Below are 21,784 nucleotides of genomic sequence, written 5' to 3'. Positions count from 1 at the left end.
TTTTTACTTTTTAAAAAAATTTGGTTATTCACAATAATTTTTTTTAAAAAAAATCACTTAATATAAAATTACCAATTTTTGAAATAAAAAATATCTTATTTTTCTAATGATACTTGCAAAAAATTATATCAAAATGTGATTTAAACAATATTTTTTGTTAATATATATATTTAATACCTAATTCTATTTTGTTGTATTTTTTAATTTTTTGAGAACTTATTTATTATTAATTAATATTTTTTAGAATTATTTTTGTCAGCATTATGAATTTTTTTAGTACTATTTGAGTAGTTTATTTTTAATTGTTCTATATAATATTTTTAAGTAGAGATCATATTTCAAAATAAAATGAAAAAAATGCTTCAAACTTAATTTTCAATTATCATATTTATAATTAGAAAAAATTAATTTTTATGTACTTTTATTAGTATAAAAAAATTTGTATATCATAAAAATAACAAACTTTTAAATTGACTAATTAAAAAATTATTAAATTCATAAATATAATTAGATGATAATGTAAAATTTTTTGTACCGTCAATATATCGAAATAAAACTCTTACAAAATACTAAAATTGGTAAATGAAAATTTTTTAATAAACGCATTGTAAGTGAAAAGTGATCAACCTAATTCCATTTCACAACTCAGGGTGTGTTTGGGAAACTCGTTGTGATAAAATTGTGAAAGAATAGGAAAAGAATAGATGAAGAAATTTTATTGATTGTTGATTGATTGAATTGTACTGAAGTGTGTTGTAAACTATGAAGGTAAAACTAAATATATATAGAGCATTGTCCTATGAAAGATAAAAGCAAATAAAGATAAGATAATAAAGACTAAAATTAAAATTGAATTTTTGTATTCTGTTGGGCTGAATTTGTGGGCCACGATACTTCTTTATTGTTGTCATGGGCTAAAGTAGAAGAGTAGTTTAATACGTCCCCGCAAGCTGGTGGATGGAAGATGTCAATAATCCACAGCTTGGATAAGTTCCGATGAAATTGTTGAGAAAAGCGCGTCTGACGTGGTGACGCGGAGGAAGATGCGTGCGGCAGAGCTTGAGCTGCCTACTGCAAAAATATAAAAGGAGATGCTGTGCTTGAGCAGCGATCTTTAACCAATTGCGTGCGGCGGAGCTTGAGCTGCCGACGGCAAAAATACATAAAAGGAGATGCTGTGCTTGAGCAGCGATCTTTAACCAATTGCGTGCGGCGGAGCTTGAGCTGCCGACGGCAAAAATACATAAAAGGAGATGCTGTGCTTGAGCAACGATCTTTAAACAATTGCGTGCGGCGGAGCTTGAGCTGCCGACGGCAAAAATACATAAAAGGAGATGTTGTGCTTGAGGGAGAGAGAGCAAACAGCGATCTTCATAAAAAAAAGAATGAAAAAATAAAAAATAAAATAAAAAAATAAAAACGCAACAAGATTGATCTTTAGAGGGCGCGTATGGCGCAATAAGAGTGGTCTTCAAATGGCGCGTAGAGCGCAATAAGAGTGCAGATGGAACTGCTAGAACAGATGCACATTGAACTGCTAGAACAGATGCAGATTGAATTGCTGAAACAGAATACTGACGAACTCCCGGAAGAAGTTGCAGATGAAATGCTAGAAGAAGGCGCAGACGGAATTGCTGGTAAAGAACTGGGATAATCAAAACTGTGGTAGAATTTTCACTTGGATGCATGTAACTAAATCTATGATTATTTATTGTGGGAGGAAGTTGAAAAAGAAGCATGGTGATTTCTCACCGAAAAGATGATAACTTATATATCCTCCTCAAGGAGGATACCATGGCTCTGATACCATGATAAAATTGTGAAAGAATAGGAAAAGAATAGATGAAGAAATTTTATTGATTGTTGATTGATTGAATTGTACTGAAGTGTGTTGTAAACTATGAAGGTAAAACTAAATATATATAGAGCATTGTCCTATGAAAGATAAAAGCAAATAAAGATAAGATAAGAACAATTAAAGATAAGATAAAGATAAGATAATAAAGACTAAAATTAAAATTGAATTTTTGTATTCTGTTGGGCTGAATTTGTGGGCCACGATACTTCTTTATTGTTGTCATGGGCTAAAGTAGAAGAGTAGTTTAATACGTTGGAAGAGAAGAAACACGTTTAGACTTTTTGAAAGCTTCAACTTTTGGTTTGGCAAAATTTTTTTCCATGAACGCAGAAGTGATTTTGCTACCAAAACCAACGTTTATAAGAAGCAACTATTTTTAACTTCTGCGTTTTCCTAACGAGCTTTTAGCCATGGATACTAACCATTTATTTATCTTTTACCAACTTTATCCTTCATTTATGTTATTATATTATTTATAAAATTCTTGTTATTTCTATTTATATGAGCTCTATTTTTTTATTATTTATTATTTATATTTTTTTCAACTGTTTATTTGATATTATACACTTTTATAATTGTGATTTTTGTGTATTATGTTTGTTATTATCTTTTTATTTTTTATCTAAAAATGATTTTAAATGGTATAAACCAAACAACATTTATTTTATTATAATCAATTTTGATACAAAAATTACCAAACATAAATCACTTTAACACAAACTTACTTTTTATCAAAATCAAGTTTGCAAAATCAATTTTATGCAAACTCCCGTTTACAAACTGTAATCCAAAGACACACTCACTAGTTGAACCAAGGTTATTGGTTCATAAGATAAACTCGTTCCATTTCACAACTCTACGTACTTTCATGAAACTTTCCACTAACGTTTAACACTCTATATGCCACTATATATTGTTGGACTTGTCAAAAAACAAAATACATTCACCAAGATGGATACCATAGAGTGAAATGAGCTCATGAAATCATATAAGAAGAAAAAATAATAAAAAATGGTTAAGGCCCATGATTTGTGTTATATGTATCATACTCATATATTATAGGTGATGGTACTATTAGAAGTAGGTCAAAATTAGCTTTATCTCTGTCTAATTCAAGCGTTTCTTCTGCTAATCTGGTCGGTTTGTCGTGTGTTTATTACTTGAAAAATTTAAATTTTTATATATTTTTTTATTTCCATCCGGTGATAAATTCATAATTAATTACTTTGAAGAATTATGTTTTTGTAGAGTTTCAGAAATTGCTTTTTAATTTTGTTGTTGCCTTTTCAGCGATGTTTAATATTAAAATTTAGTATTTTTTTTGTACATGGAATTATTATTATACTCTTAATATATACCCCTAAAACATAAATTAACTAAATCTATATTAAAAACTTCGAACTTTTAGATTCTCAACAAAATTATCTATATTTATTATTTAATACCTTGAAATTAAATGTATACACGTCTTTAATTTAAAGAAAACGTTCACATATCCGTATAAGAAAAATTTTAAGTGTATCGAGAAATACTGGTGTTTCAATTGTTTTAACTGTTGATTTCAATTAATAAATATTATATATATTTTTTATAATTCAGATCAACTGTTAAAATAACTGAAACACCGATATTCTCAGAACACTTAAAACTCTTCCGTAAGTATAAACGCTCCTATAAATGTAGATGGAATGGATTAGGCAGGTCCAAGATAAGTTGCATGCCTATTACTTACATTACCAAGGTAATTAATTAAGCATGTTTTTTACGGTGGCAAAAGGGGATGGCAGAACAACAAGTTTGATTTTAATAATCCACTTACTTTATTTTTTGTATCTTAGAAAAAAGTAGTTTGAAGGCCATGTGTTTTACCCATTCTTTGATTCCTTTCTTCACAGTCAAACTTATAAGTATTGAATTTGCACTCTTCGAGATTAATCTTTTATCTCTCATCAACTCATATATATTATTAAAAACTTTTCTTTTTGTATTCATTCTCTTCGTAGGTGTGTCTCCATCTGTGTACTGTTACTAGCAGAAGACCCGTGCATAAAATTTCTGTTGCTAAGATTTATCTCTCTAATCTACTAACTCATAAAATATAAGACAAAAAAATACCACATCAAATGAGACAAAAGAAGTTTTTTTTTTTTTTATATTTGCATTATTTGTTAAACGTACTATGGTATTTATATATTTGTAGCAATTTATGGGAAAAAACATCGAAAGTGATCAAAGTGACCAACTACGTCCACCGTAGAATTTTTAATTAAATATCACACAGCTTTCTTTTTCTCCTAAAAAAAATTGTCCAGTCTTAAATTTTTATTATAAAATTTATATAATTCTCCTTCTTAGACAAATTAATTCTTTCGTTCTTCTAACAAAATTTTTAATATATACATTAAAAATTAAGTCTTTCATAAATTAAATAAAGTTGAAACTAATAATTTTCAAACAATAATTAGTTAACAATTTTCTTTTTTATTTGTAGTTACAACTCAAATTTTCAATTATAATCTTGGTAGCTAATTATTGTTTAAAAGAACTATTTTACCAACAAAATTATAAATTTATTATAAAATGCTTAATTCTACAAAAATATTATTATACCATACACTAATTCTATTTACGTTCCACTTACACTGTTTTAATTTTTTTAAAATTCTCTAAAAGAACAAAAATTTATCCAAACAAAAATGTTTAATTTATATTTTTAATATTAAATTGGTTAAATTACTTTTTTTTTCAAATAAATTTGAAATTTATTTAAAAAATCAAATTAAATTATATTAAATACTACAAAAAAAAATATTTATCGGAGTGAAAAAAAAGGTGAACTTCAACCAATTATGATCAATGTTACATTAATCTAATTAATACACAAATTGAAGTATTATATATTTAATAAAAGAATTTACGATAAAAAATTATTTATTTTAACCAAATAAGTATCAAAGAATAATTAAAATTTTTTATAATACCTAAGTAAAATTCATTCATAAATATTAATGTATTGTCAAATGATTATTAGATTTTTGAGAATTTCTGATTTTTTATTACACAGCCATGTAATAAAATATGTTCTTTTATATGCATATTAACACGGTCAATATGAAAAGATAATTATTTTTATTGATTTAATGTTGCATAACAAATGTGCAAAACTACTTTATACTGAAAGAAAATCGCACTTTATCACAGATGTGGTCCAATTTTTTCTCTTTAAAAGAGAACCACACTTTTTCACCTATTTTAAAGAACTTTTAGAATTTTCAACCGCAAAATAAAAAATCCAAAGAAAACACCAAAACCCAGAACAGAATGGCAAGGGATGAACTTGGGTATTAATGTGAAATTGACAATCTTAACTTATTGCATGTGAGGAAGGAAACTAACTAAAGAAACATAAAAATACCAAATACAAAATTGAAAGAGAATGAGAATTTAAGTAAGTGAAGCCCATAGCCTCGTAACTTTCAGGTTCAATACATTCTAATTAGAAATCAATGGCTTCATATGTATGGACAAAAAACGTTCATGAATTTCTACCTACATTTGGCACAAATGCAATAATGAGAATGAGTAATAGTAGTATAGAAATATTTATATGCATGTGTGTGTATAACCATATATCAAAAGATAATGATACACATTTATCATGACATCAGTTTATTTTTTTTTCTCAAGTTATGATAACAATACAAATCTGAAGAGATCACATAAACAGTTAAAGTTAATCCAAAATTTAACACCTCGCAGATGACAAAACAATAAAGTTAATCCAAAACATCTCATCAAATGAGTTCAGAATTTTAAAAAAATAAACTTGCTTTTTTTTAACCCAAGCAGCAATATATTTTTATTTTTAAGAAAAAAATCCTTAAGAAAACCAAAGCTAAAGTCAATTATACACAAGATAGTCTCCAAAAGAATAAGAACTACTAAATCTCTGTCAATAATTTATTGAAAATATAAGTTCGGGAGAAGTTATGTAAAAATTTAAATCAAGATTTTAAAACATGCCAAAAACACATTTTGAAAAATATAATAGTAATACTCTCAAATTTAAAGGATATAAAACCACTATTAGAAAAATTAAAATAAATAAGACAATAACCCATCAATGAAATGCCAACTTCAAAAAGACTGCAAGAGATCAATAAGCATAACCATATGCAAAAGCATTGGAGCTAAAACAACAGGAAATTCATATAGATTTAGAAGAAAGTGAAAACGCACCTGTAAGACAAAAAAAAGCACAATGACACCAACTAAAAATTACACGTTTAACACATCACATATGGAAAAGAGAAGTGCTACACATACCAAGTCTTTTTTGTTTACAAGTCTTACAAGTTGGGCCTAACACGCGCGTTACTGAACCATCTTCGCGTGTTTCATCTTCGTTTCCTTTTTTACGAAAAAGAAGAAGAACAGACACAGAGAAAGAAGAAGAAGAAGAGGAAGAGGAAGCACGGAGAAAGAAGAAGAAGAAAAAGAGGCACAAAAAAAACGTGAAAACGGCGTGAATATAAATGACTTGTATGACTTGTATTGAAAATCACTTGTATACGGAGAATTACTCTATGGAAAAACAGTAAACTTAATCCAAAAATGCTCATCAAGTCAGTTCACATTTAAAAATTATAATTCTCCACTTTTTTTTCAAACCAAGCAGTAAGGTATTTTTATTTTTAAGATAAAATCCTTAAGCAAAGCAAAGCTGAAGTCAATTATATACAAGATAATTATACAAATCTGTCATGACATCAGTTTATTTTTTTCTCAGGTTACGGCAATAATACAGATCTGAAAATATTACATAAACAGTTAAAGTTAATCCAAAATTTATCACCTCATGTCATAGAACTAAGTTGGTGTGAGAACAAACAAATAAAACTTCTTTTTTAAATTAAGCCTATCAAACTTGAAAATTTACCTAAACTTGTGGAACCTAGAAAACTAAAAATTATAAAATAAAAAAATATATATTATCACTCATGTTATATCACTATGGACATAATGACAAATTACTTTTTTATTATGCCTTTGCATGAATTTATAAAAAAATAATTGATATTAATCAACATGGCAACAAAATGCTTGAGGAAAAAGCAAGATGTTGATGCAAGAATCTTGATAATATTGTGTTTTGACCACAATGTATAAGACAACAAAAAAAAAGTAGGATGCGATCTTTCAAATATAAAAGGGTACTGCTCAGCAGAGAAAATGGCCCAAGCTAAGGGCTTGTTGAAGAGAACACTTCCCCTAACCAAACTCACAACACAACGGAGTCCTTGAATCAAAGAGTATCCAGCAGCCAAACCATTAGCAACTACCAAGAATCTGCAAAGTTTTTTAATCCATCAAAAACTAATGAATTAGGACAACAAAACATGCAACACTTTTATTGCTAGAAATTAACATAGAACATAGATTAATAGATACTTACACCAAAGCCTTAACATCAGTGAATTTAGCTTCCTTCTCAAAAGAGAAAAACACCTTCACTTGTGAATCAGTTCCAATAAGAACAGCTGCAACAACTCCAAGACCAAGAATCATAAACCTTAACACCAAATCAGCTATCTTGATCCTCTTATCCAACAATTTCAGGTTTGTGCTATGGTACACTGGAACTGTTCCAGGACTAACACCTACACCCAAATAACTCATTTTCTCTAGACACTAACAATGCAAAAGAAAACAAATATACACAAAGCTAAAAGAAGTATGCATCTGTGTACAACAAAGGTATGTTTCTTTAATCTCCTAAGAAAAATTAATCAATTAGGAAGTGAAGTAAATAAAGAGTTATCTTTATCTAACCAAAGTAATTAAGTACCTAAAATTAGCTAATTACCATACAATCAAATTAAATATCAATGAAACCCGTTAAACCTTAAAACCTAATGATAGAACAGCACAAGCAATACTAATGAATTAAGTTGGTGTGACAATTTTGCCTAGTTAATTTCACATGGGTTCATCACCTCATTTCATAGAACCAAGTTGGTGTGAGAACAAACAAATAAAACTCTTTTTTTTAAATTAAGCCTATCAAACTTGAAAATTTACCTAAACTTGTGGAACCTAGAAAACTAAAAATTATAAAATAAAAAAATATATAGTCACTCATGTTATATCACCATGGACATAATGACAAATTACTTTTTTATTATGTCTTTGCATGAATTTATAAAAAAAATAAGTGATATTAATCAACATGGCAACAAAATGCTTGAGGAAAAAGCAAGATGTTGATGCAAGAATCTTGATAATCTTGTGTTTTGACCACAATGTATAAGACAACAAAAAAAAAAAGTAGGATGTGATCTTTCAAATATAAAAGGGTACCTGATCAGCAGAGAAAATGGCCCAAGCTAAGGGCCTGTTGAAGAGAACACTTCCCCTAACCAAACTCACAACACAACAGAGTCCTTGAATCAAAGAGTATCCAGCAGCCAAACCATTAGCAACTACCAAGAATCTGCAAAGTTTTTTAATCCATCAAAAACTAATGAATTAGGACAACAAAACATGCAACACTTTTATTGCTAGAAAGTAACATAGAACATAGATTAATAGATACTTACACCAAAGCCTTAACATCAGAGAATTTAGCTTCCTTCTCAAAGGAGAAAAACACCTTCACTTGTGAATCAGTTCCAATAAGAACAGCTGCAACAACTCCAATACCAAGAATCATAAACCTTAACACCAAATCAGCTATCTTGATCCTCTTATCCAACAATTTCAGGTTTGTGCTATGATACACTGGAACTGTTCCAAGACTAACACCTACACCCAAATAACTCATTTTCTCTATACACTAACAATGCAAAAGAAAACAATGGATTTACACTAAGTACAGAAGTACAGAATTCAAATTCGAAATAGAACTAAAGGGTAATTTCATATCCTATAAAGTTGATTTACACTTTTGTATCAAACATAAATTTAAAAATTAAAATTAAAATAAAAATGAAGAGTAAGATGCATAGACAGCGTAACCTTGTAGAATAGCGTTAGGGGATTAGGCGTAGCAGAGTGGAAGAGAATCGTGAGCGGTCAGCGATGAAGTCAAACCAAAACGCTGTGTCGTGTTGTTTGCAATGGACGGCGACGGAGCTGTGAAAGCGAAGGCTGCAGCTGTTGTGTCTCTGTGGGTTGAGGATTTCGGAGAGGTCTGCTGCCTCTACCGCGTCCTCCTCCTCTGTGGTTTCAGACAACGAATTCCAGCAGCTAGGGTTAGTGTTTTAGGTGGGGGTCGTCGGGATTGGTGATTTCAGAACAATGAAGATAGAAATTAGCGAACATTGAAGACACATACAAACCTGAAGGTGCAAAACGGAGGTGAAGAGGTAGGGTTTGGGAGTAAGAGCGAGAGAGAATGTGAGTCGCAATCGCCAGAAAGAGAGAGCAGATAACCGAGAGAGGATGTAATCCGGAGATCATCCGTCGGTGATGGTGTTGAAGCCGACGGTGCGGTTGGCTTTTATGGGGAAGAAGGAGATCCATAGAAAGAGTGAGACACTGAGACGATGAAGGAAGGAGGAGATAGAGAGAAAGTGAGAAACATTCTGCTTTACCTTTAGGTTACCCTTTTTCATTTTTTTATTGCAAATGAACGTGAGAGTGACGCGTGGCTTAATGCGCCACGGTCATTAGACAAGTAATAGATAGATAGATTAGGAGATCCTTCATCTCTTTAGGTGGATTATCAAAAAAATTAAATCCAAATTATTTTCTTATATTCTTATATTAGCTTTGGCCAAATGGTCAGCAGAAATGTTGCCACTTCTATGTGTGTGCATAACTTTGATCTCCCAAGACTTATCCTTCGGTTTCTGAATCTTAGTCCTACGATCCCAGTGTCCGTAACCAAACGCTACCAAATAAACCATAAGAATAACTTCAATTGCAAGTTTGCAACTATGGTTTTTGGTCAGGACCGTGGGCCACAAAGGATCCAGACCCAGAAAACAGAAACCCTATTACTTCAATTGCAGCTTGCAAGTGGAACTTATTGAGCCTAATGGGCCTTCTTCCTCGTGGGCCAAACAGAAAACCCTAGAGTATATATATTAGATGCATAACTTGCCCAACCCATAGCCGAGACAGAGAACCCTAGAGACTTTCATATCTGCTCTGCGCCTGCTGCCTCCCTCCAAGCCGTGACTCTTGCTTCTCTGTTCTGTGAGTTCTCTTCTAATTTCTGCTTGTTATCTCTGTTTTTGTCACTGTCATGCTGTAAATTATGTAGATTTGTATCTGCTTCTGTGATTATGTAAATGATCGATGTTATTATTGGTCTTATTCTTTTTATTTATGTTTGTGTTTGTGTTTCTGTTTTAATTTTTATTGATGTTTTTTTAATTTGTTTTTGTAATGTCAATCCACACATGGATTTTCTTTCCAATGTATGTTTGCAAAAGTATAAACCCTAAAAATTTGATAAAACAATACTAACCAAGCAAAACTTTTAATTTATTCAATTAAATAATTGTCTAACAATTTACTATTATTATTTTTGTATATATATATATGGAGAGAAAGAGAGAGTATCTTACTTAGCTTACTGTTCTTATAACATGCAAGAAAAGTTCCAAAAAGGAAGAGACATTCCCGTTGAAGAGACATTCCAAAAAGCATAACTCTTTTTTCAAAAGAAACTTAATTAAGATGTTTATCTAAATTGAATTTTAGACATATACACTCTTAGTTTTCCTAAAAAAAATTACGGTGAATTTGGTTTTAACTAGAATTTTAAAATAAAAAATTTAAAAGTAAATATTGCACCGAAAAAATTGTATAGTCAATATTCAAACACAAAAAAAAAATTCAAAATGTTTGAAAACAATAACATCCAAAATTAAATTTTAAAAAATATTTGACATTTATACTAAACAAAAGTTGTATTTAAGTATATCCTAACGTGTTTGGAGAAAATTTTTTTATTTTTTTATTAAGACACGGTTGGACACAGTAGACACGCGTGTCAGATAAGTGTCGGTGTGTGACGTATCCAAAATGTGTTCGACACGCAAACACGGTAACTCAGCAAAGTGTCGGTACTTCATAGCTAAAAACAATAAATTCTACTTACTCTTAAATTTTTCTTTTATTTATACTATTAGTTAAAGAAAATTTAGCAACCAACATCTTACTATTAATATTGCAGTTAATATTAAATTTAAAAAAATATCTAAAATTATTAAAAAATATTCAAAATTTAATTAAAAAAATATTTAAAATTTATACTAAACAAAAGTTCATCTTTAATAAATTTTATAATAAATTTGTTATTTGTTATTTAATTACGATATTAGTTGAAATTTGACCATTATAATCTTGATTTTTAAGTATTACTCTTTCAAAATATATACTCCTTTTAAATTTTAAATCCGTTTGTCTTCTTTTAAAATTAATTTGAAACATTATTTACATTGGATAAATAAGATTATAAATGCTTTCATTGAAATTATTTATATTAGGTTTTGTTTTGTAGATGATCAAGTGCCCTTACACTTATTAACATTCAAAAGTAGCTAGAAAGTGTTTATGGAATTCATATATTTATTGTCATTTTTTTTTTGGTTAAAAGAAGCTTATTTTTCTGTAGTAAAGGTAATTGAGTTACCCAAATTAGTTACTTTTGAATTATTAATAGGTGAAAATTCAGATGCTATCAACTTTAAAGTTGATAGTTGAGAGACGTTAAATGATTTAATTAATTTGACTAAATTTTTATCTAATGATTTTTAATTATATAGTTGAGAGACGTTAAATGATTTAATTAATTTGACTAAATTTTTATCTAATGATTTTTAATTATTAACTTTATGTAAAGTTGACTGCATCTTAATTTCTACTTTATTAATAAATACCCTTAAAATACTTTAACGGAAAATTTTTTTATAGTATCAAATATAGTTTAATGAAATAATTTATGTATATTGACATTGTTGGATGAAAACTAAAGTGTAAATTTAAGTCGAAAAGATTAACTGTAATTTTGATGAAAAGATCAGAGTAGAAAGCGTGTTTGAAGTTTGAACTCCACCAGTTGAGCATTAATTACGAAATGGTCATCATCATTATCATCAATCCTTCTTCTTTTCATTGATTTTGGTGTGTCTATGTGATTTGAAAAGATCCCCAATAGTGTGCCCTAGAATGAGAAGAGCCCCATATTCATTACTATAATATTCATTAATTCATGTATCTGCACCTAGCACATCAAAAACATGAAATACAAGTACAAAAATATTAGAAAAATAACAAAAACTGTTTTAATTTTTATTGATGTTTTTTTAATTTGTTTTTGTAATGTCAATCCACACATGGATTTTCTTTCCAATGTATGTTTGCAAAAGTATAACATTATCAAAATAGGAGCCATAATATTCATTTTCTGAAAATTATTGATGTTATTTATTCTCTTAATTTTCTGAAAAGTATAACTTAGTGTTGATACTCTCTTGTTGCAATTTGAATTTAGGTTTTTTTTAGTTGATCTCTAAGAACGAGTGTTTTATTTTGCCAACAGAGAAAGAGAGATGCAGAACGAGGAGGGACAGATCACTGAGCTCTACATTCCTAGGAAGTGGTAAACACACCTTCCTTTCAAACCTTTCTTCTTTCGCTCACTGATTTTTCTTTAATAAAATATAATATGTATTTTGCTTAAGTGCTAGCTTCAGCAAACCAGACTCTCTCTTGAAGAAAGAGAACAGGACCGAGGAGTGGGCCCTCGCCAAAACCCAACAGCTCCAAGCCGCTAAGAAAACCAGCTTCCAAACTCGCAAGTTGATTTTTAACAGAGCCAAACACTACTCTAAGGAATACGCCCAACAGGTTCAACGCAACCAATTGCATTTTCATTTTTTGCTTTCTCAATTCACTCTTCTCAATTCCTAATTACATTTTCTTCTTTTTACAGGAAAAAGAGCTAATTAGGTTGAAGCGTGAGGCCAAGCTTAAAGGAGGCTTTTATGTCGATCCTGAAGCTAAACTCTTATTCATCATCAGGATCCGTGGGTAATTATCTTCTTTTCATTTAAAATTATTAGTTATTTTAATACCAAATTATCTAAAGTGTTTTTATACAAGCTTCATTGTTGTTCAATGTATGATGTCAGTGTCAATGCTATGCACCCTCAGACAAGGAAGATTTTGCAGCTCTTGCGGTTGAGGCAGGTAAATCTATTGTTATGATTTGAACTACTATGTTTATGTTTGTGCTGCCATGCATGCAATGTGTTTCTCCACTGCTATGCGTCTATGCCATTGATACTGGCATAGTCAGTTTTGGCCACGAATGATTTTTGGACCCTTCAACTATGCTATAGTTATGAAGTCTGTTCTTAAGTGCTGTTTGGATCTGTTTTATTGGTTCATTTGCTGTTATAGAGAAGCTATATATTTAAATTGGAATAGGTTATATTTGTCTGGTCATTTTTTATTGACGTCAAAATAATTCCTTAGGTGCCCCATTGTACTGAATTTTATTTTGTCAATTCTCGAGAAGCATTTGTTGTTGTTAAATATCATGTATTCTGATCTTCTTGGTAGAAAAACCTCACTTTGGAAGGTAATGGTTAGAAACATTATTCTTTTGATTGTGCACAACATAAAATTCAAAGTTATGTTAATTTTCTTTCACAGCTTATTCTCCCCCAAATTATGCTCTTAATTGTGGTGTATCTTATATTTATATACTATGTCCTTGTGGTATTAGAGTATAGCCTTATTTCAAGTTTCTTTTGGCTTCAGATCTTTAATGGTGTATTCCTCAAGGTCAATAAAGCAACGATGAATATGCTGCACATTGTAGAGCCGTATGTTGCATACGGGTATGCGAATTTCACATATTCAGAGACCACATCATCTTGAGTTGTTTACCTGCACAATGCCTTCTTAAAGCATTCAAAATTGATATTTCAGGTATCCCAATCTGAAGAGTGTTAGAGAATTAATTTACAAGAGAGGCTATGGAAAAGTTGAGAAGCAGCGAATTGCGTTGACAGACAACGCCATCATTGAACAGGTGAGTTTGGTGTATGATTTATGTTCCCTTCAATCTCTTTTATATGTAATTGTCACTTTTCTTTCAATCTCTTCATATACTTGTACATTGATCCAATGGTGTTAAACTATGATGGTGACAGAAAAAGGAAACAAATTGAGTGATTGTTATTGTAATGGCATGTTCAATTGCCCTTATATGATTAAAATTTTCAATGTTAGGCATTGGGGAAGCACGGAATTATATGCGTTGAAGATCTGATCCACGAGATAATGACCGTTGGTCCACACTTTCGAGAAGCAAACAACTTCCTATGGCCCTTCAAATTGAAGGCTCCATTGGGTGGTTTGATGAAGAAACGGAATCATTATGTCGAAGGAGGTGACGCAGGTAACAGGGAAGCTTACATAAATGAGCTTATTAGAAGGATGAATTAATTTTACTTTTTTGTTATATGGTCATTAGTATTGTAAAATCATTAAGGATAATATGTTATTTTCGTTCTTCAATCGGCCCTTTCGTTGACTATATTTGTCTAACTCTTGCACTATTTTGTGTTTTGGACTTTGGTAGCTAATGAGATCAAATGAAAATGAGATGTTTCTGATTTGAAAAAGAAAATCTAGATGTCAGCAAAACATTGACTAGTTGCTTCTTGCTTTATTTTTCTCTTTCTATTTTTTATTATTTCTTTTTCTCAAGAATTTATAAAGAAATGAAAACATAAATTCAAGCACAAGAATTATCCTTTTTTTTAATCAAAATTTTAAATGCATGAAAATGGACATCAAATAAGCTTTGGTAATATACGGTATAAATCTTCTAAATTACATGTTATGAATACGTCACTCTGACCATGAATTTCGTTACCCCACCCCCACAAAAAAAAAATGTAAACGATTGATAGTAAATACTTTTGATTGTTCTATTTTAGATTGGAATGCTTGATCAATATCACATTACAATTTCAAATTCTTATGATTCAATAGTCAACTAGTAAAACAAGACTTTATTGGTGAGAAAGTTCTTGTAAGTGTATATCTTTGGAAAAACAAGAAGAGCTTTTGGAAGAAGAAGAATGAAGAACATAGCATAAAGAGCAGACCAGAATAACGGGAAATATAGTGCAGCCCATTGACATCCCATGACCAAAAACTCCTTCCAGCTCCAAGAAAACTCAAACTGTGACCATTAATGGAAAATGGCCTTAATTCACTAAAAGTTGATCTGCTCATGTTGTCTTTTGCTTCAATTTGAAGCCAATACCTATCAGGAGAAGCATCCTCATAGACTTTGTAATTCCATGGAGCAACATAGAGGCTCTCCCTGGAAGCCTCGTCAGCATGCTTATTTATTTTTGCTTCTGCCACTAAAACAAGACTTCCAGATTGCAAATCATAGACCCTAGCCACAACGGACACCATTGGAGAATCAGAAAACACCAGAGATCTAATTGTCTCATAAGACGAAAGGGCCACATTTCGACATTCATAGTTGTGATGGGATAATGATTAGGGATGTCAATGGGGCGGGGCGGGGGCGGGGGATGCCTCCCTGCTCCCCGTCCCCGCCCCCAGAATTAATCCCCATCCCCGCCCCGATCCCCGCCATGGGGGGATAATTGTCCCCATCCCCATTCCCCGCGTTCCCCATATTCCCCGCGGGGCCCCATTCCCCATCCCCTAATATTTAACATTCATATGAAAATTATAGTAAAAAATATCAAAAAAATAAAAAACAAACTACAAAATACTATTACAAACACACAAACATATCTTATCCAAGATTATAAGTCCAGAAATACAACATAGCAAATTATAATCCATAAAATAAAATCTTAAAATACAACTTCTATTCTAAAATAAAGCAATAAGATATAGTCTTTAACATCAAGTATTCTTTGATGGTCAGCATACTTAGCAAGAGAAATCATAATTGCTTTAGATACATAGAAGGAGAGAAAATCAAGCAACTATTTCAAAATCAAACCCTAACTATTTCAAAATTATAAACCTTATATGTCTAATTGCTTTAGATACATAAAAGAAGAGAAAATCAAAATTATACAACACAGTGAGTAGGAAAGACTGAATAATAGGGTTAGGATTTTTTTAATTGGTAAAATTACTAAAAAACCCACCTATGTTATAAATAAAGTAAGGTTATTTAAGAAATTTCAAACATTCGGGAAATTATCGGGGATGGGGCGGGGATCCCCGCTCGGGTCCCCGCGCTTGTCTCGGGGGAATTTTGCTCCCCATCCCCATCCCCACGGGGAAAATTCCCCACCAACGGGGCCCCATTCGGGGCAGTCCCCGCAGGGATCCCCGCCTCTTGGGGATTTTTGACACCCCTAATAATGATGTCGACATGAAACGAGAGTCTAAAGGAAAAGTGGGTAATATAATCACATCTTTGGCTCCTGACTTGAAATTGAGATCAACGAATGAAACATGGCCTGTATCAATGGCTAAAATTCGCATGGCTCTATTCCATCTCCAATCACCCATCTCCCACTCCCAAAACTCCTGAATTGGTGGAACTTCTGATGAACAATTTACAGTACTTCCAAAAGAACTCCTATGCATGTTAGTCTGAAACAGCTTCTGGAAAGGTGGAAACTGATTACCCAACAGATGGTGTCGCTTTAAGTTCTTACCAAATTTGATATGGAGATGCCCACACAGGTAAGCTGAGATGGAATGCTTTAGGAAAACATCTTCCAACGTCCTTCCAGAACCAGATGGTGCGGAAAATGAGAGTGGAAAATGGCCAAAGGCGATTTTGGTAACAGGTTTTTCTAACTGAGAATCCCAGCGTGAGAGTTCCAAGTCTAGATCACTTAGTAATTGGTCTGTGGGATGCCCAAAAAGATTGGTTGGACCTCGTAAGCCAGTCAACATTGTGGTGTCCAACCCAACAAAGAGATGTTTCCGCTCTGGCGTCTGTGTCGTAGTATGCAAGCATGCATGAATAAACAAGGGAAAACTATATATATACATATACATATAATTCAACCATGGTTGACTCAGCAGTCTTACTGACAAGGAGAGTTTTTCTAAATTGACAGAACATACAATCCACCAAAATGATAGAAGGGAAAAGGAATCATTTCATGATTTTCAATTTAATAGAATGACATATAATTCAATATGAGCAAATGAATGAGCCAGTAAGCTGACCTCATGGGTAACACTATTGACACTCCCAGTCCTGCCCAACTGCCCATTGATGCTGAGCTTAGAAAAGAAATCGAACGAACCTCCAACATCCGGCACACCAAAATTATCATGATTGCCTCTCAGGTCAAAGAACAAGCTCTTGTCAATCCCACTCTTCTGAATAACACTATCCATCACAGTCTTGTATTCCATCCACTCATCCTCATTTTGCTTCATTGTTAATAAATCCTTGCTTTTTCCATCTGGACAGTGGCAAATTCAACATAACACAATAAACAACATTAAAATAAAATCCTAACAACACCCTCATTGAAAAATGAAAAAAATGCTAAGAAATTCAGATGATTACCATGTATGAAATTAACATAATTACATAACATTGTTTACAACATCAGCATAGCATGTCATATAACAACACCCCACATAGAAAAAACAACATCTTCGCTCATTGAAACATGAAAAATCGAAACAGAGACATACCAGTAAGATCACCAGTGATGAGGACCAAGGAGGGGTTGATGAAGGAAAGTGCGGGTCCCACGAGGTCATGGAAATCGATGGCTCTGTCAGGATGGTGAACACTGAAATGGAGGTCGGAGAATTGAACCACCCAAAGCACAGAATCATAGGCACCTTTTGTTTGAATCACCCTTTCTTCTGTTTTGCTTCCATTGCCAGCAGTTGTTGGAGTGTAGAAGGAGATGAAACAGAGAATCACAAGAAGAAGGAGGAGGTTCATGTTCCTTCTTCGTTGGAGGTGAAATCGTGTTACCCTTCTCTGATTTTGGTTTTAATTCCGGAAATTTTTTTTTTTTTTTAACGTAGGAAAAATTGACTTTGGGCAAAGCAAGTTGATGAAGTAGTCCAAAACCCTTAATTTGGTTCATGAAAACAGATGTGATGTAGTGAAAACAGGTTATATTCTAAATTAAGCAAAATATATTTGTATTCTTGATTAAATATTTAGATTTTATCATGTTAATTCCAAAATATTCAATATATATATATAATTTAAACTAATCAAATAAAATTAATTAACATAATTTAGAGTAGTTTTATAATAACTATATAAATATTTGAATAAAATGATAATTATATCCTTAGAATTTTAACTTTGATCTAATTAATCTCTTAAAAAAGATACCAATTAAATTATTGATGATAATAAAGAGTGGATATTAAATATTAATACTATTATCCTTTTTTTTTCTCAAACATCTTCTCTAGTGCAGCAAGATAATTTAACATCTTAAAAGACAAATGATTTTTCAATAAATAAAGAAATTAGAGGATGTTTAAAGAGTCATATTAAAATGATCAATTATTTGTTTAATATTTAGTTATTTACATACTATTAGTTAAGGAATTTAGTTTAAGATAATGTACAATTTTCTTAAAACTGAAATAAATATAATAAAAATATACTATGATAATATATTTACTTTTGAACAGAATTATAACCAAGTATACTCTTTTTTTTCCGTCATGGCAAATATACGTGTATGTTTTTGGCATAGCAATTCACTTCCTAAATTGTGTTGTCCCTTTTTGGTGTTGGTCATTTGAAGTGTGTTAAATTTTGGTATGGAGAATTCATCATTGTTGTTTTAAAATTATGCAAAAATGCCCAAGTGAAAGCCCAAATTAAGCATACTTTTCTCTAGCTTGGGGATCATATATTTAAAATTTAAATTCTAAGCCAATGAACTTAAAAAACAAAATTAATTATTCGAGTTAATCATTAATTTGGTCCTCAAAAGATTCAGGGTCGATGAAAAAATATCTACAAAAAATTATCGACAAAATAGTCTATAAATAATTTAAAAATATAATAAAAATAATCAATAAATATTATGTTTTTCATAAGTGACAAAATTTTGTATTTAGCAAATGACTTATCTACTTCATTTGAATTTTTGTAACAACATTTGAATAAATACTTTAAAAGTATACAAAAAAATTCAAAACAAAATTTGATTTCCAGATTTTTTTTTCTTTTCATAAAAATTTGGTTATTCACGATAATTTTTTTAAAAAAATCACTTAATATAAAATTATCAATTTTTGAAAATAAAAGGATCTTATTTTTCTAATGATGCTTGCAAAAAATTATATCAAAATGTGATCTAAATATTTTTTTGTTAATATATATATTTAATACCTAATTCTATTTTGTCGTATTTTTTTAATTTTTGAGGATTTATTTATCATTAATTAATATCTTTTGGAATTATTTTTGTCAGCATTGTGAATTTTTCGAGTACTATTTTAGTAGTTTATTTTTAATTGTTCTATATAATATTTTTAATTAGAGATCATATTTCAAAAGAAAATGAAAAAAATGCTTCAAATTTAATTTTCAATTATCATATTTATAGTTAGAAAAAATTAATTTTTATGTATTACTATTAGTATAAAAAAAATTTATATATCATAAAAATAACAAAATTTTAAATTGACTAATTAAAAAATTATTAAATTCATGAATATAATTAAATGATAATATAAAATTTTTTGTACAGTCAATATATCAAAATAAAACTCTTACAAAATACTAAGAGTAAAGTATTGTTTTTATCCCCAACGTTTGGATTAAATCCTATTTGTGTCTCTAACGTTTAAATCGTCCTATTTGTATTCCTAACGTTTGTAAAAGTGATTCAATGTTATCCTGCCATCAATTACATATCATTAGCGCTTTAGTTTGAGTTTTAAAAATCTCTTCTTAAAGTTAAAATACAAATGTCTGGGATATAATCGATGATCCACTCCGAAAAATAGCTCATTAAAAGTTGAAAATAATTCTTACAACATTTACATAATTCACTTTTCTAGGGACATAATTAAATCTAAACAAAAATAGTAGATATAATATTAAAATTGAACACATCCAAGTAAGACCTAATTGAAGAATGAATATATTCAAGTAAGAATAATTGAAAAATATAATCTAATTTGTTAGTATAATTGATAGTAGGATAACATTGAATCACTTTTATAAACATTAAGAATACAAATAGGACGATTTAAACGTTAGAGACGTAAATAGTACTTAGAATGATACTTTAGTTTTGTCAAGGAGAGTGAGTAGTGAGTACTAGTGAACCCTTCCAACCAGTGTTGTTAAGCACTTCTCGTTATGCCAATAGCTTATGCCAACAACAATGGGATCGAAACACCATACCCCAAGAAATGGAGCACAGGGTTCATGTCATAAGCTTTTGTCAGAGTTCTGCAATTCTGTAACAGAATAGTAAAAAGTGACAAAATGAGCGAAGGCTAGAACAAATGGAAAACAAAAAATAATAGCCAAAACACAGTTAAGCCTTGCCATAAAATGCTTCATGCAAATCACCAAGCACACCACAAATAGAAGCTTTGAAGACGAAACCATTTTGAAGCAAGGAAGAAAACAAAGTATGCTGTCATGCATGAATAATTATTTGCATTGGTTTGCGGCTGTGCAAAATATAATATCTTATTCATTTGCTTGTCTATATGTACCAATTTTTTTTGTCAATACAAGTCAATTTTTTAAAAATTATTTTATTTATTTTAAATTTAATATTTAAATCATAATAAATTTGTTATTTAATAATCTGTTACGATATTAGTTGAAATTTGACCATTATAATCTTGATTTTTTAGTATTATTCTTTCAAAATATATACTCCTTTTAAATTTTGGATCCGTTTGTCTTCTTTTGAAATTATTTTAAAACATTATTTACATTGGATAAATAAGATTATAAATGCTTTCATTGAAATTATTTATATTAGGTTTTGTTTTGTAGATGATCAAGTGCCCTAACACTTATTAAAATTCAAAAGTAGCTAGAAAGTGTTTATGGAATATTTATTGTCATTTTTTTTTTGGTTAAAAGAAGCTTATTTTTCTGTTGTAAAGATAATTGAGTTTAGATAAAACTATCTTGATTAAGAGAATTGACTAAGAAAATGAAAGTGATAGATATCTTTTAGTTTTTTCAATGCAGAAACTATTTTAAAAAATTATAAGTAATATGCCTTTCCTATTCAAATTTTTTATTTGTTAGTAAGACCCAAATTAGTTACTTTTGAATTATTAATAGGTAAAAACTCAAATGCAGTCAACTTCACGTGAAGTTTATAACTGAGAGACGTTAAATGATTTAACTAATTTGACTAAATTTTTATTTAATAATTTTTAATTATTAATTTTATATAAGTTTGACTGCACCTTAATTTCTACTTTATTAATAAATATCCTTAAATTACTTTAACGAAAATTTTTTTTATAGTATCAAATATAGTTTAATGAAATAATTTATGTATATTGACATTGTTGGATGAAAACTAAAGTGTAAATTTAAGTCGAAAAAGGATTAATTATAATTTTGATGAAAAGATCAGAGTAGAAAACGTGTTTGAACTCCACCAGTTGAGCATTAATTACAAAATGGTCATCATCATTATCATCAACCCTTCTTCTTTTCATTGATTTTGGTGTGTGTATGTGATTTGACTCCCAATAGTGTGTCCTAGAATGAGAAGAGCCCCATATTCATTAATTCATGTATCTGCACCTAGCACATCAAAAACATGAAATACAAGTACAAAAATATTAGAAAAATAACAAAAATTTAAATATTTAGAATGTGAAGTTGATAATTAAAAATTATTAAATATGTATTTAATTAAATTTATTAAATTATTTAATAATTTTTAACTA

At 30.1% G+C, this 21,784-nt stretch overlaps 3 protein-coding genes across 6 annotated transcripts; 1 reads left to right on the top strand and 2 right to left on the bottom strand.

Annotated features, from left to right (window-relative positions):
* On the bottom strand, window positions 6,874-9,469 carry LOC107635181 (CASP-like protein 2B1). 3 transcript variants are annotated; one of them, XM_016338574.2, is made up of 5 exons: window positions 9,199-9,469; window positions 8,458-9,077; window positions 8,219-8,351; window positions 7,314-7,518; window positions 6,917-7,207 (listed from the first exon to the last, which is right to left on the bottom strand). In XM_016338574.2, the coding sequence occupies exons 2-4, from the start codon at window positions 8,679-8,681 to the stop codon at window positions 7,474-7,476; spliced, it is 402 nt and encodes a 133-aa protein (XP_016194060.1). In that variant the 5' UTR covers window positions 8,682-9,077; window positions 9,199-9,469; the 3' UTR covers window positions 6,917-7,207; window positions 7,314-7,473. The 3 variants fall into 3 exon arrangements, with proteins under 3 accessions (XP_016194059.1, XP_016194060.1, XP_016194061.1); XM_016338575.2 differs by having other exon boundaries at window positions 6,962-7,207; window positions 7,314-7,398; XM_016338573.2 differs by lacking the exons at window positions 8,219-8,351; window positions 8,458-9,077; window positions 9,199-9,469 and having other exon boundaries at window positions 6,874-7,207; window positions 7,314-8,193.
* Window positions 9,907-14,513, top strand: LOC107635178 (60S ribosomal protein L7-2). Of its 2 annotated transcripts, none has more exons than XM_016338566.2 (8): window positions 9,907-10,060; window positions 12,414-12,473; window positions 12,562-12,721; window positions 12,807-12,904; window positions 13,006-13,063; window positions 13,640-13,719; window positions 13,811-13,913; window positions 14,114-14,513. In XM_016338566.2, the coding sequence occupies exons 2-8, from the start codon at window positions 12,424-12,426 to the stop codon at window positions 14,327-14,329; spliced, it is 765 nt and encodes a 254-aa protein (XP_016194052.1). In that variant the 5' UTR covers window positions 9,907-10,060; window positions 12,414-12,423; the 3' UTR covers window positions 14,330-14,513. The 2 variants fall into 2 exon arrangements, with proteins under 2 accessions (XP_016194052.1, XP_016194051.1); XM_016338565.2 differs by having other exon boundaries at window positions 9,908-10,060; window positions 12,556-12,721.
* Window positions 14,394-17,940, bottom strand: LOC107637191 (putative metallophosphoesterase At3g03305). Its single transcript, XM_016340628.2, is given in 5 exon segments — window positions 14,394-15,073; window positions 15,076-15,404; window positions 16,257-16,837; window positions 17,075-17,316; window positions 17,555-17,940. Coding segments are annotated over 5 exon segments (1,599 nt in total). The 5' UTR covers window positions 17,814-17,940; the 3' UTR covers window positions 14,394-14,885.

The sequence above is a fragment of the Arachis ipaensis genome, chromosome B04 (genome assembly GCF_000816755.2).
Source record: "Arachis ipaensis cultivar K30076 chromosome B04, Araip1.1, whole genome shotgun sequence".
NCBI classification, from domain to species: domain Eukaryota; kingdom Viridiplantae; phylum Streptophyta; class Magnoliopsida; order Fabales; family Fabaceae; genus Arachis; species Arachis ipaensis.
Note: the sequence above shows the minus strand (reverse complement) of the source record. Positions and strands in the feature narration are given on the sequence as shown.

Bases quoted from the DNA above. Each gene is read 5' to 3' on its own strand.
- LOC107635178 (XM_016338565.2), top strand. From the start codon at position 12,424: ATGCAGAACGAGGAGGGACAGATCACTGAGCTCTACATTCCTAGGAAG. The intron at 12,905-13,005 runs GTAATTATCTTC...GTATGATGTCAG, and splicing joins TTCATCATCAGGATCCGTGG to TGTCAATGCTATGCACCCTC. The intron at 13,720-13,810 runs GTATGCGAATTT...TTGATATTTCAG, and splicing joins GAGCCGTATGTTGCATACGG to GTATCCCAATCTGAAGAGTG.
- LOC107635181 (XM_016338573.2), bottom strand. From the start codon at position 7,537: ATGAGTTATTTGGGTGTAGGTGTTAGTCCTGGAACAGTTCCAGTGTAC. The intron at 7,208-7,313 runs GTAAGTATCTAT...AAAACTTTGCAG, and splicing joins ACTGATGTTAAGGCTTTGGT to ATTCTTGGTAGTTGCTAATG.